At 44.1% G+C, this 15,254-nt stretch overlaps 1 protein-coding gene across 1 annotated transcript; it reads right to left on the minus strand.

Annotated features, from left to right (window-relative positions):
• Positions 1 to 9,464: 9,464 nt before the first annotated feature.
• On the minus strand, positions 9,465 to 15,242 carry si:ch73-71c20.5 (DUF4748 domain-containing protein). Its single transcript, XM_064993242.1, has 3 exons — positions 15,187 to 15,242; positions 10,301 to 10,595; positions 9,465 to 10,170 (listed from the first exon to the last, which is right to left on the minus strand). Exons 1-3 carry the CDS (start codon positions 15,230 to 15,232, stop codon positions 10,014 to 10,016), a joined length of 498 nt encoding a protein of 165 aa, XP_064849314.1. The 5' UTR covers positions 15,233 to 15,242; the 3' UTR covers positions 9,465 to 10,013.
• Between the last annotated feature and the right edge of the window lie 12 nt (positions 15,243 to 15,254).

Consider the following 15,254-nt stretch of genomic DNA (forward strand, 5'->3'; position numbering starts at 1 on the left):
AGGAAGAAGCCACTGCTCCAAAACTGCTATAAAAAAGCCAGACTATGGTTTGCAACTGCACATGAGGACAAAGATCATACTTTTTTGGAAAAATGTCCTCTGGTCTGATGAAACAAAAAATAGAACTGTTTGGCCATAATAACCATCATTATGTTTGGAGGAAAAAGGGGGAGGCTTGCAAGCCGACCAACACCATCCCAACCGTGAAGCATGGGGATGGCAGCATCATGTTGTGGGGGTGCTTTGCTACAGGAGGGACTGGTGCACTTCACAAAATAGATGTCAGCATGGGGGAGGAAAATTGTGGATATTTTGACGCAACATCTCAAGACCTCAATCAGGAAGTTAAAGCTTGGCCACCAATCGGTCTTCCAAATGGACAATGACACCAAGGATACTTCCAAAGTTGTGGCAAAATGGCTTAAGGACAACAAAGTCAAGGTATTGGAGTGGCCATCACAAAGCCCTGACCTCATTCCTATAGAAAATCTGTGGGCAGAACTGAAACGTGCGAGCAAGGAGGCCTACAAACCTGACTCAGTTACACCAGCTCTGTCAGGAGGAATGGGCCAAAATTCACCCAACTTATTGTGGGAAGCTTGTGGAAGACTACCCAAAACGTTTGACCCAAGTTAAACAAAAGGCAATGCTACCAATTACTAATTGATTGTATGTAAACCTCTGACCGACTGGGAATGTGATGAAAGAAAGGCTAAGGTGTATGGTTTTTTTTAAACAAAGCTGGTGTAGCAGTGTAGACGTTGTTCTCCCGTGTAAATGTGTTTTTTTTCCGTCTTTTATTTGAAATCGCTCTAGTTGGAGACTTATCTCCCTCACCAACTTTAAGCATCAGCTATCTGAGCAGCTTACCAATCGCTGCAGCTGTACACAGCCCATCTGTAAATAGCCCATCCAACTACCTACCTCATCCCCATATTGTTTTATTTACTTTTTTGCTCTTTTGCACACCAGTATTTCTACTTGCACATCATCTGCACATCTATCACTCCAGTGTTAACTTGCTAAATTGTAATTACTTGGCCTACTACTATGGCCTACTTATTGCCTTACCTTCACGTCATTTGCACACACTGTATATAGACATTTCTATTGTGTTATTGACTGTATGTTTGTTTATTCCATGTATAACTGTGGTGTTGTTTGTGTCACACTGCTTTGCTTTATCTTGGCCAGATCGCAGTTGTGAGAACTTGTTCTCAACTGGCCTACCTGGTTAAATAAAGGTGAAATTAAATAGATATGTAAACTTCCGACTTCAACTGTATTAAGTGTAATGAAGACAACCACAAAAGCACATTTTGCTTCAATAAAAAATAATGCTTTATTAAAATTTCAATAGAGACCACACACAGCTGAAAATGAACTCAAATTCCTCATTTGTCTCAATCTAGTAATGTCCCCCCATCTCATTTCCTTCATAACAGCTGATCCGCCTTACTGCCCAAACCACTAATAGTTCAGTTGACACACAGGAGATGAAAGAACTAATGCATTAAAGAGTCAAAGGACGCGCACCCGATGACACATATAGAAGTAGGACAAGTCTACCTGGCCTGCGCACAAATGTAGGCCTATAAATGTGCCCATTTGGGGATGTCTGATAGTATTTCTGATTGTCTTAACTCACCACCACAAATGAGCTGTGGAGCTTCTCAAAGTGCGGAGATCTTCCAAATCTATTATTTTCTAATGTAGATTACTTCTCCTTGCCATGATCATTTACCAGATGATAAGACAAGACGTGAAAAATAAAGTTCTTCTAACATATGATGGGGATCCCTGGGTAGCCTGTTTTCCTGGGAGGGGGGTCCCTGGGTCACCGGTTTTTCTGGGAATGGATTCCTGGGTTGCCGGTTTTCCTAGGAGGGGGTTCCTGGGTCAGACAGTATACAGCGGTCTGACTTCCCCCCGGGTTTTTGATGACTCTAGTACCCACCTCTATGGCCCCCGAGGTGGTTACTACCCCCCTCCTCCTGCATACGGCTTCCCGGCCTATGAAAGTCCCCCACCAGGCCAGCCTTCTGCCCCCTACCCCTCTGTTCCCCATGGTCCTCCATACCCCGGTCAGCCTGCAGGGTACCCCATTGGGACCTACCCAGGCCAGCCTCACCTTGGTGGTCCAACACCAGGGTATCACGCCCAGCCCACAATACCACCCACACCACCCATGCCCCGCCTCACTACTCCTACAATGCCAACCAGTGCACTGTGCGGTAAGCCTGAACCCTCCTCTCTCACCTGGCTGGGGCTTATTCTGAGCTTTCTCTTACTCTCGAATAAACTCTTTTGCACAGATTAATATGAATCCTTGATATTTAAGTTTATACTTGAGTAGTTGACTACCATTCTTGTGTTCCGATGATGTTACTGACAATGTCATTAACGAGGTTTCTGCTGATGTCACAGGCGATGGGGAGGGGTTTGCGGCAGGCCTTTTCAACAGTCTGAAAGTGCGACATGCCTTCATACGACAGGTGAGACGGCACAACAAGCAAGCACACACAAACACAAGGTGCTATAATTAAACAATAAGGCACGAGGGGTATGGTACTGTATATGGCCAATATACCACAGCTAAAGGCTGTTCTTACTGTATGCACGACGCAACGGGGAGTGCCTGGATACAGCCCTCAGCCGTGCTATATTGACCATATACCACAAGCCCCCGAGGTGGCTTATTGCTATTATAAACTGGTTACAAATGTAATTAGAGCAGTAAAAAATAAATGTTTTGTCATACCTGTGGTATACGGTCTGATATACCACGGCTGTCAGCCAATCAGCATTCAGGGCTCGAACCACCCAGTTTATAATATAGTATAATATTGTCTCTTTCTCTTAGGCGTATATGATTCTGGCATCTCAGCTACTCATCACTGTAGCACTCGTTGCAGTGCTTGTGTTTCTATGACTGTGGTATGTCTGTGTATTAGTGGTTTTGTGTTACTGCACACGTGTGTTGAACTGAGTTACTCTTCTCTGCAGTGACTCTGTAAAGCGGTATGTGATCAGAAACCCAGCCGTCTACTTGTTGTCATTGTAAGTACTATCCCTTTGTACTGACCTATGTTTTTAGTGTTGTTGGATTGACAGCTGTGCTAGCCTATGTCTTGGCTGTGCTGTTTGATTGACAGCTGTGTTGACCTATGCCTTTGTAGCACTGTGTATATCGTCACTCACATTCTGCCGGTCTGCCGTAAAGGACCCAGGTGAGTATCTTTCTTAAAGAACATCACCTCTAGAAGATGACAATAAAGTTGACCATAAAATTAATAATAGTTGACAATAGAGTTTTATTGTATTAAAGTGCTGTCCTTAACGTAGCCACTAGCCTGTCTTTAGGAGGAAATTCCCACAGAAAGTCCTCCAGCTGCCCACCTTTGTAAGTAACTAGCACTATTCTGTACTGGTCCAGGCTAGTCTATAGTCTACAATGGTATTTACTGGTCGATGATGGACTTTAGTGGTTTGTGCTGGCCTGCTGTGGCTTTTATTGATCTGTGTTTTCTGTTGCACAGACACTGGCCATGTCCTACTGTACATGACAGGGACCATATCCAGGTGAGACAGACACACACGGTGTGGTAGTAATGTCCGTCTGTCGCCGTGTGTGCGTCTCTGCTCTGTGTGTAGTTTCTATGATACTAAAGCAGTGCTTCTGGCTCTGGGCATCGCGGTCATCGTATGCATCATCACCACAGTATTCTACTTCCAGATCAAGCTAAGAGGACGGCGCAAATGGAATGTCATCAAACACCTAGAAACCATGTGTTTGATACTATTCCACCAATTCCGGTGCAGTCATTACCATTAGTCCGTTCTCCCCCAATTAAGGTGCCACCAACCTCTTGTGGTGTGTGCGTATGTGTGTGGACCTCACCTCATGCACAAGCCTATTTTGTGTACTGGGGGTCGTTGTCATGGTGGCAGGCATCATCAGTCATTGTGCTCTCCTTCACATATGTGAGCTTGCACTTTAGACACTGCGTGTTTGATATCATTCCAATGACTCTATTCCAGCCATTATTATGGGCCGTCCTCCCCTCACCAGCCTCCACTGATGTCAAGTCATGTTTTTATTCTATTACCGTTACTATTGTACTGAGGATGAAACACAGGTAGATGTAGTACAAACAGAACCACTTAAACTGTATCAGCATGTGTTTCTTCCTATAACATATACAATATGTATAATATATGTCTGATGTGTTGAGGTTTGTACTGATGGTATTTCTGATACATTGTTGTTTGTATTGATGTTGTGTTGCTAGTGGGATATATTTAAGCAATAAGGCACGAAGCGGGGGGGTATATGGACAATATACCACAGCTAAGGGCTGTTCTTAACCATGACACAAAGCGGAGTGCCTGGACACAGCTCTTAGCCGTGGTATATTGGCCATATACCACAAACCCCCGAGGTGCCTTATTGCCATTATAAACTGGTTACCAACGTAATTAGAGCAGTAAAAATACATGTTGTCATACCCGTGGTATACGGTCTCATACCACAGCTGTCAGACAATCAGCATTCAGGGCTCGAACCACCCCGTTTATAATAGCAGTTTTACTGTCGTTATTTATATATTACTGCTATTGTAATGGCGATTCCCATTGAAAAGTCACTGTCATAAGAGAAAGCCGTCCGTAACGCGTCGTCAAGAATCAGCTTTCCAAACGTTACTCTTTTCGGGTAAAGTTCCTATATACTGCACATATACAATAGAAATAGCTCCTAAACACATATTCCTATTCAAAAGGTACAGAGAGAAGCATACAATAAGCTGTATCTGTGATATGGTAAGAACCTCTCACCTGTACTAACCCTTCCTGGTTACCTATATACATGTGACCCCTGACCCCAAAATAAGGTGCCCTCTATAGTGAATATAATGACCACAGGAAAAGGAGGGCCAAGCATGCCCCCATTCTCAACCACAAGCTACCGGTGGCCGAAAACACAATCGTAGTGGGACGAACGAGTGACGAAGTTCCGGGAAAGGGCGGTCCATTTAAAAATGAATTCCTTCCTCCCTCGCCTTGCAAGTGTAAACGTGTCTGACACGTCATCAGAAGTGTCCACTTAATTTGAGGGCTTATGATGTGTCTGTTAAGTGTTTGGAATGCAGCCCAGACATTCCTGTGGCTGCTGAAGCTCATCGGTGCAGCCCACAGATGACTCCCCTGGAAACAATGAGCTGGGAATAGTGAGGTACTTTCCCAAAAAAGTGTGTCTGCTCGGGGCAACCCTGCAGTGAAAAAAAAGCCTCTATTTACATTTTGCTTATGAGTACATTTCAAACTACTTTTGGATTACAATGGGATTTTAAGGCTCATATACATGTCCTGCTTAATATGATGTTTATGTCATCATCGCAAATCAACTGCACTATACTTAAACACTTCCACTAGTAAAATGGCTCTTTGGCTAGCTTTTGCTACAGCCTATATCAATGAGCTTTAGCATTCTAGCTAACAACTGCTGCATTCAGTTAATTGGCAAAGATCACAACCAAATAGAATCTCAGCGACTGTTCAAGCAAGAATCAAAACATTATTGTAAGCGTATGAAAACCCCAAAAAGTTATTTTGTTTCGAAGTAATAACGTAAATCTAGGCTATGTTGAAATGGGCGCAAATGGCAACTGCTTTCTTACCGCTGCCAAGAGTCACGCACATCTGTGTCTTGTACTGGGAAAAGGGTCTATACACCCCTGATATCAATCATGCTCTGAGACACGGATGAAGAGGAAACATCAAAGTAGAGACAGGTTTTTATTTTTACTTCTTCTTCTGTGGATTTCATATGGCGGCCGGCACCGACTGGAGTGTGGACCAGAGACGATGAAGGCTCTTATTCCCCTCTGTTACTCCTCAAATCTAATGGCAATCGCTCCCTTTCACATATTTCTGGCACGGAAATAGAACGTGTTCCACTGTCTCCGTCTCCTTCCTGACAATGATCACACCTCCCAGTCGGATGGTTCACCACCGCTTTCAATGCACTATTTATCCTTGAATGTCCCAGTCTCAGCCTTGTGACTACACTTTCCTCCCTTCTCTCTTGGCCTGAGGACCTCCCTGCCCCCACCTGGATCTTATACAGGTGTCTTCCCTTACTCTCCCTGCCCCCACCTGGATCTTATACAGGTGTCTTCCCTTACTCTCCCTTTTGCACAACTCTTATACAGGTGTCTTCCCTTACTCTCCCTGTTCCACAGCTCTTATACAGGTGTCTTCCCTTACTCTCCCTGTTCCACAACTCTTATACAGGTGTCTTCCCTTACTCTCCCTGTTCCACAACTCTTATACAGGTGTCTTCCCTTACTCTCCCTGTTCCACAACTCTTATACAGGTGTCTTCCCTTACTCTCCCTGTTCCACAACTCTTATACAGGTGTCTTCCCTTACTCTCCCTGCCCCCACCTGGATCTTATACAGGTGTCTTCCCTTACTCTCCCTTTTGCACAACTCTTATACAGGTGTCTTCCCTTACTCTCCCTGTTCCACAGCTCTTATACAGGTGTCTTCCCTTACTCTCCCTGTTCCACAACTCTTATACAGGTGTCTTCCCTTACTCTCCCTGTTCCACAACTCTTATACAGGTGTCTTCCCTTACTCTCCCTGTTCCACAACTCTTATACAGGTGTCTTCCCTTACTCTCCCTGCCCCCACCTGGATCTTATACAGGTGTCTTCCCTTACTCTCCCTTTTGCACAACTCTTATACAGGTGTCTTCCCTTACTCTCCCTGTTCCACAGCTCTTATACAGGTGTCTTCCCTTACTCTCCCTGTTCCACAACTCTTATACAGGTGTCTTCCCTTACTCTCCCTGTTCCACAACTCTTATACAGGTGTCTTCCCTTACTCTCCCTGTTCCACAACTCTTATACAGGTGTCTTCCCTAAATCTCTCTGTTCCACAACTCTTATACAGGTGTCTTCCCTTACTCTCCATGTTCCACAACTCTTATACAGGTGTCTTCCCTTACTCTCCCTGTTCCACAACTCTTATACAGGTGTCTTCCCTTACTCTCCCTGTTCCACAACTCTTATACAGGTGTCTTCCCTTACTCTCCCTGTTCCACAACTCTTATACAGGTGTCTTCCCTTACTCTCCCTGTTCCACAACTCTTATACAGGTGTCTTCCCTTACTCTCCCTGTTCCACAACTCTTATACAGGTGTCTTCCCTTACTCTCCCTGTTCCACAACTCTTATACAGGTGTCTTCCCTTACTCTCCCTGTTCCACAACTCTTATACAGGTGTCTTCCCTTACTCTCCCTGTTCCACAACTCTTATACAGGTGTCTTCCCTTACTCTCCCTGTTCCACAACTCTTATACAGGTGTCTTCCCTTACTCTCCCTGTTCCACAACTCTTATACAGGTGTCTTCCCTTACTCTCCCTGTTCCACAACTCTTATACAGGTGTCTTCCCTTACTCTCTCTGTTCCACAACTCTTGCCACTTACTTTTAACCACTGTTCTTATTAATCCATTTAGCTTCCGCTTTACCAATTGACAATTCCATCTCAACATCGGGATGTCTAAGAGGCTGATTTGCAATAATATCCACTTCCTCATTCCCCTCAGTGCTGCACAGGAGTAAGAGCAGATGGCTACCCTGTCTGGCCTCACCTCCTCCACCCACTCTGGATAAATTATCCGCTGCTATTTTTGTATTTCTTTTGACTCTGCATGTCTGATGCTTTTCTATGATTTAAACATAGGTAACGACAAGGTAAACATGAGTGAAAGCTTTGGGCTGATTGGCGTGATTTTGATACGCCGTTTGGTAGTGGTCTCGTCTTAGTGGTGCCATCTTACAGATGTAAATCAATGTCTGTTTCTGATGTACATGATACCACATACAGGGTACCTATTATAGCATTGTCTGTTTCTGATGTACATGATACCACATACAGGGTACCTATTATAGCATTGTCTGTTTCTGATGTACATGATACCACATACAGGGTACCTATTATAGCATTGTCTGTTTCTGATGTACATGATACCACATACAGGGTACCTATTATAGCATTGTCTGTTTCTGATGTACATGATACCACATACAGGGTACCTATTATAGCATTGTCTGTTTCTGATGTACATGATACCACATACAGGGTACCTATTATAGCATTGTCTGTTTCTGATGTACTATTGATACCTCATACAGGGTACCTATTATAGCATTGTCTGTTTCTGATGTACATGATACCACATACAGGGTACCTATTATAGCATTGTCTGTTTCTGATGTACATGATACCACATACAGGGTACCTATTATAGCATTGTCTGTTTCTGATGTACATGATACCACATACAGGGTACCTATTATAGCATTGTCTGTTTCTGATGTACATGATACCACATACAGGGTACCTATTATAGCATTGTCTGTTTCTGATGTACATGATACCACATACAGGGTACCTATTATAGCATTGTCTGTTTCTGATGTACATGATACCACATACAGGGTACCTATTATAGCATTGTCTGTTTCTGATGTACATGATACCACATACAGGGTACCTATTATAGCATTGTCTGTTTCTGATGTACATGATACCACATACAGGGTACCTATTATAGCATTGTCTGTTTCTGATGTACATGATACCACATACAGGGTACCTATTATAGCATTGTCTGTTTCTGATGTACATGATACCACATACAGGGTACCTATTATAGCATTGTCTGTTTCTGATGTACATGATACCACATACAGGGTACCTATTATAGCATTGTCTGTTTCTGATGTACATGATACCACATACAGGGTACCTATTATAGCATTGTCTGTTTCTGATGTACATGATACCACATACAGGGTACCTATTATAGCATTGTCTGTTTCTGATGTACATGATACCACATACAGGGTACCTATTATAGCATTGTCTGTTTCTGATGTACATGATACCACATACAGGGTACCTATTATAGCATTGTCTGTTTCTGATGTACATGATACCACATACAGGGTACCTATTATAGCATTGTCTGTTTCTGATGTACATGATACCACATACAGGGTACCTATTATAGCATTGTCTGTTTCTGATGTACATGATACCACATACAGGGTACCTATTATAGCATTGTCTGTTTCTGATGTACATGATACCACATACAGGGTACCTATTATAGCATTGTCTGTTTCTGATGTACATGATACCACATACAGGGTACCTATTATAGCATTGTCTGTTTCTGATGTACATGATACCACATACAGGGTACCTATTATAGCATTGTCTGTTTCTGATGTACATGATACCACATACAGGGTACCTATTATAGCATTGTGAAATGTTTAGCCTAATTGTCATGTACTGGCTTGAACATACAGTTCTAGGCTCAAATGTGTTTAGAACCCTCAGAACAGAACAATCGATGACATAGCAGAACACTGAGAAAAGGCCCAAATTCACACCTCAAAGCATTTAAAAGACAAGCTTCTATTCTACCACATTACATTTACATTTACATTTAAGTCATTTAGCAGACGCTCTTATCCAGAGCGACTTACAAATTGAACCACATGAGAAGAATGGACGTTTTAGACTATTGATGTTAAACGATTGACTGTTGAGAGAAATCATATGGGAACACAGTTTGCAGGGTGTACTTACTGATGCATGTTTTGAAAAATCTGGAAAGAAAAGGCCCGTTGAACGTAGCAGAGTGACATGGCCAGCGTTTCTCCCGACAAAGGTCATGACATAGGAAGAACTCTGGATCCTATACTGATCCACGCAGACAGTCTGTGTGATCATCATGGACTTGTTTACAGTCGATTCGTACTACAAAGTAGTACGGGTGTCTCTCAACAACTGTTTCCAATCCATATACATCAGTCTCTTTTTAAGGCTTCGTCAGTCCAACGGTAGCAGAGGCAGTGAACATACACACACACACACACACACACACACACACTCAAGCACGCACACACACATCTTCTCAATGCAGTTGGAATCAGTCCAGTCTGTTGTTGCGGTAGCGACTGCCCTCGTATTCTCCTTCATTGGACCGGTTCATCCGCTGGCGAATCCTCAGCTGCTTCAGGCGGTTCTTGTCCACCTCTCTCTTGGTCAGAATGAACCCTATTACTCCTGCAGGGAGACCTATCATCCTGTAGAGAGGGGGAGGGAATGGGAACTTACCAAGGGGTTATTCACCTGAATACAATATTACATTGTCAGCTGTTTCTCTACAACAGAAATCTCATGATAAACCACGTTAGAGAACAGAGGGTCTCTCACCAGGCATATCCGATCTTCATCATGGGGTTCTTGGCCTTTCTCGTGGGGATGTACGCTGGTCCCTGCTCCTCCTCTTCCTCCTCAGTCTCTTTCTTTTGCTCTTTCTGCGTGTCAGTCGTTTCCTGCTGATCGGTGCTTCTCGGCTGTTCTGTTTTGGTGCTGATCGGTGTCGACCTGGTGGTGGTCAGTGGCTGGTAGAGTCGGGTGAGACACCGGGGAGGAATGCACCTCAGAGCCTGTAACTTGACCGGGCACCTCTGTGTCCATAATGACCGGCCTGGAATCTGACACAAACCTAAAACAGTGAGAGTATTGGTCAGGTCAAATAATTATAGCCTTCTGAGTCAGCTGCTTCAGGATCTGTGGGTTATAGAGATGTTGACGATGAGTATGACACTTTTTTTTTTTAAACGAGACGATGTCTTTTCATCCATATTGGGTGAACCGTTTAGAAATTACAGCACTTTTTGTACATAGCCAGCCCCTCCCATTTAGGGGACCAAAAGTATTGGAACAAATTAATTTATGTGTATTAAAGTAGTAAAATGTTTAATATTTGGTCCCATATTCATAGCACGCAATGACTATTCAAAGTGCTGAAACAGAGACAAAACAACATTTGTCACTGTCCCAATAGTTTTGAAGCTCACTGACAGTCTTGTGAGCATGCATAGAGTCAGTGCAAGATAGTCTGGGTAACCAATAATTATCTACTTAGCATTCATGAATTTTTAGCAGTCTTATAGCTTTTTCCCCCAAGCCGTCTCGGAACCTGTTGGTTCGAGAGACGATGCTTCTATACTGTTTAACGAAAGGTGGCAGAGTGAACAGTCTATGTTTACGGTGGCTGGAGTCGTTGGCAATTCTTCGGGCCTTCCTCTGACACTTCCTGATATAGTGGTCCTGCATGGCAGGGAGCTCGACCCAGTGATGTACAGGGCTGTCCACACTACCTTCTGTAGCAATTTGCGGTGCATTTGCCATACTAAGAGGTGATGGAGCCAGTCAAGATGCTCTCAATGGTGCAGCTGTAGGACCTTTTCAGGATTCGAGGGCCCATGGCAAATCTTTTCAGCCTCTTGCTGGGGGAAGAGACACTGTTGTGCACTGTTAAGTCCTTGGTGATGTGGACGCCAAGGAACTTGAAGCTCTCGACCCGCTCCACTACAGCCCTGTCAATGTGGATAGGGGGCATGCTCGCCCCTCTTTCCTGTAGTCCACAATCAGCTTCCTGGTCTTACTGACATTGAGGGAGAGGTTCTTGTCCTGGCACCACAATGCTAAGTCTCTGACCACCTCCCTATAGGCTGCCTCATCTCCGTTGGTGATCTGGCCTACCACTGTCGTTTTGTCAGCAAACTTGATGATGGTGTTGGAATTGTGCGTGGCCACGCAGTCATGGGTGAACAGAGAGTACAGGAGGGGACTAAGCACAAACCCCAGAGGAGCCCCCATGTAGGGGGTCAGCGTGGTGGAGGTGTTGTTACCTACCCTCACCACTTGGGGCCAGCCCGTCAGGAAGTCCAGGATCTAGGTGCAGAAGGAGGTGTTCAGTCCCATGGTCCCCAACTTGCTGATGAGCTTTGAGGGGAGTATGGCGGTGAACGCTGAGCCGTAGTCTATGAACAGCATTCTCACATAATTATTTCCCCTCTTACCCAGTTGGGAGAGGGCAGTGTGAAGTGCAATTGTTCATTAATTACAGTGCTACAGGGCGATAGTCATTTAGGCAGGTTACCTTGGAGTTCTTGGGAACAGGGACAATGGTGGTCCGCTTGAAACATTATGGGATTACAGACTGGAACAAGGAGAGATTGAAAATGTCAGTGAAGACACTTGCCAGCTGGTCTGCACTTGCTTTGAGAACGCGCCCTGGTATTTCGTCAGGTCCGGCAGCCTTGCGAGTGTTAAAATGTTAAATAGTTTCTCACATCAGTCACGAAGAGCGAGATCATGCAGTCATCCGGAACAACAGGGGCTTTCACACAAGACTCAGTGTTGTATTCCTCGAAGCGAGCATAACAAGTATTTAGCTAATTTGGGAGTTCTGCATCACTGGGCATCTGATGGTTAGGTTTCCATTTGTAATCCGTTGTCGTCTGCAAGCCCTGCCACATACGACGAGTGTCGGAGCCGGTGTAATAGGATTCCAACTTCCTCCTATATTGTCCTTTTGCATGTTTGATGTCTCGTCAGAGGTCGTAACGGGCTTTCTTGTATGCGTCCGTGTCCTGCTCCTTGTAAGCGGTAGCTCTAGCCTTTAGCCAAGCGGGGATATTGCCTGTAATCCATGGTTTTCGGTTTGGATACGTTCGTATAGTCACTGTGGGGATGACGTCATCTATGCACTTATTGATGTAGCCTGTGAATTATGTGGTAAACTCCTCAATGCTATCGGATGAACCCGGGTGTTAAGAAGCGTGCTTTTGGCAGGTCATGTATCGGAGGACGCATGACTCGACCTTCGGCTCTCCCGAGCCTGTTGGAGAGTTGCAGCAATGAGACAAGATCGCAATTGGATATATCACGAAACTGGGGAGAAGAATTGGGATCAAATAAATAAAAGCAGGTTAATAGAGTCGTGATCAAATTTGCCGAAGGGAGGACCTTGTATGCATTTCTGTGGGTAGAATAAAAGTGTTCTAGAGTTTTAGCGCCCCTCGTGGCGCAGGAGCCGTGTTGCTAAAAGTGACGTTGAAAGGTTTTAAGTCCTTCCTGCGTTAATGTCTCCACCTGCAAGAAATGCTGCCTCTGGGTGAGCGGTTTCTTGTTTGTTTATCACCCCAAGCAGTTCGTTAAGTACCAAAAGTGGTGTTGTCTTGCGGAGGGATGTACCGGTAGACAGCCGTGATGATTACAGGTGAGAACTCTCTTGGCAGATAAAAGCCTGCTGCTTACCATGCGGTATACAATATCAGGTGAGCGAAAGCTCGACATTTCTTTCACAATGGAAACAGCGCACAAGTTGTTGTTTATGAAGAGGCACACCCCTCCCCCCTTGGACTTGCCCGAGGCCACCTTCGTCCAATTGTGCCACTGCACGGAGAAACCACTGAGTTCAACATACATACTACTGCACTGTTGGAGCTAGGAACACAAGCATTTCGCTACACCCGCAATAACATCTGGTAAATATGTGTATGTGACCAATAAAGTCCAGCCACATCTCTGCAAGGCATATAATATTGCAGCTTTTAAAGTCTCTGAGGGATGAGCTTCGTTCGAGAGTTTCCTATCTTATTCTCGAGTGACTAGACATTTGCAGCTCAGTTTCCAACAAATGTTGTGGGCAGTGGGCACATATGCCTGTCTTCTCTCTCGGTCTGCCTACGGTGAACTCTCTCACTGAGTCCGTACATAGTCAAAGTCTTCCTTCATTTTGGGTCCGTCACAGTGGTCAGGTATTCTGGCACTGTGTACTCTCTGTTTAGGGCCAAATAGCATTCCAGTTGGCTTTGTTTTTTTAGTTAGCTCTTTCCAATGTGTCAAGTAATTATCTTTTTGTTTTCTCATGATTTGGTTGGGTCTAATGGTGTTGCTGTCCTGGGGCTCTGTAGGGTCTGATTGTGTTTGTGAACAGAGCCCCAGCTTGCTGAGGGGACTCTTATTTAGGTTAATCTCTCTGTGGGGTCTGTTTGTGAACAGAGCCCCAGGACCAGCTTGCCGAGGGGACTCTTATTTAGGTTAATCTCTCTGTGGGGTCCGCTTGTGTTTGTGAACAGAGCCCCAGGACCAGCTTGCTGAGGGGACTCTTATTTAGGTTCATCTCTCTGTATGTGGTGGCTTTGTTATGGAAGGTTTGGGAATCACTTCAATTTAGGTGGTTGTAGATTTTAACAACTCTTTTCTGGATTTTGATAATTAGCGGGTTTTGTTCTAATTCTGCTACGTGTGCATTATTTGGTGTTTTACATTGCACACAGAGGATGTTTTTGCAGGATTCTGCATGCAGAGTCTCCATTTGGTGTTTGTCCCATTTTGTGAATTCTTGGTTGGTGAGAGGACCCCAGACCCATATAATTAGGAATTTGAATGCTAGAAAGGACATGAACCTTCTTATGATGGTCAAAAGGTCAGCCATGTTGGTCAACCATGATTTGTCAGTGCTGTGATAAGATATTATCTTCACTGTATGTGTATTAACTAGCTAGCCAGACAGTTTGAGGAATGATTCCATTATATATTTTTTTCTAATTAACTGCCAATATTCCATTCAAACAATGCAGTCAATCCACTGGCTGAAATCAGTTGATGATAGGACTTAGACAAGTTGTACATGCACCAAGTACTGATATTGTATCATATAATAGCACTCACAGCTTTCCAAGAAAATCACAACCCAAGACATTTATGGTCTGTTCACATATACAGCATTTTAAAAGCTATACAGACAATTGGTATAGAACCCATGTAAACGGTATTTATAATTATATAACAATATTTAAGACTGGTTTGGATTTTCTCACTGACCAAGATAGCTACCATTTTGGCCCCATTACGGAAATGTTAAGGTTTATGATATCTCCTCTAGTAATTGTATAGGCTCTCTATGCCCAGACCTCAGGTGGAGGGCAATCGGTATATATCCCCTCAAGTAATTGTATAATATCTCTATGCCCTGACCTCAGGTAGAGGGCAATCTGTTCTATAACCGACTGAAGTATTTTTTGCCACATCCTAATTGGGATGTCGAATTTAATGTTCCTTTTTGACGGCGTAGAAGGCCCTTCTTTCCTTGTCTCTCAAATCGTTCATAGCTTCGTGGTGTTGTTTTCAAACCACCAGACAAGGAGATGAACAGCTTTGCCCCTAAAAACAGCTGACTCCCTCTGTTTATGAGTTATGTCGAAATAAAGGTGGTTTTAAGCTGTTCAGAGTAAACATACCTTTAAACATCACCGACCTCGCAAGCTTCCTACAGGGCGCCGCCATCTTGTTATGTAAAAGTGGTCGG

The sequence above is a fragment of the Oncorhynchus masou genome, chromosome 17, assembly GCF_036934945.1.
Source record: "Oncorhynchus masou masou isolate Uvic2021 chromosome 17, UVic_Omas_1.1, whole genome shotgun sequence".
Lineage (NCBI taxonomy): Eukaryota > Metazoa > Chordata > Actinopteri > Salmoniformes > Salmonidae > Oncorhynchus > Oncorhynchus masou.

Excerpts from the sequence above, each read along its gene's own strand:
- si:ch73-71c20.5 (XM_064993242.1), bottom strand. The coding sequence starts at position 15,232 with ATGGCGGCGCCCTGTAGGAAGCTTGCGAGGTCGGTGATGTTTAAAG. Across the intron at positions 10,596-15,186 it reads GAGGTCGGTGATGTTTAAAG|GTTTGTGTCAGATTCCAGGC; the intron begins GTATGTTTACTC and ends TCACTGTTTTAG. Across the intron at positions 10,171-10,300 it reads ATGAAGATCGGATATGCCTG|GATGATAGGTCTCCCTGCAG; the intron begins GTGAGAGACCCT and ends CCCTCTCTACAG.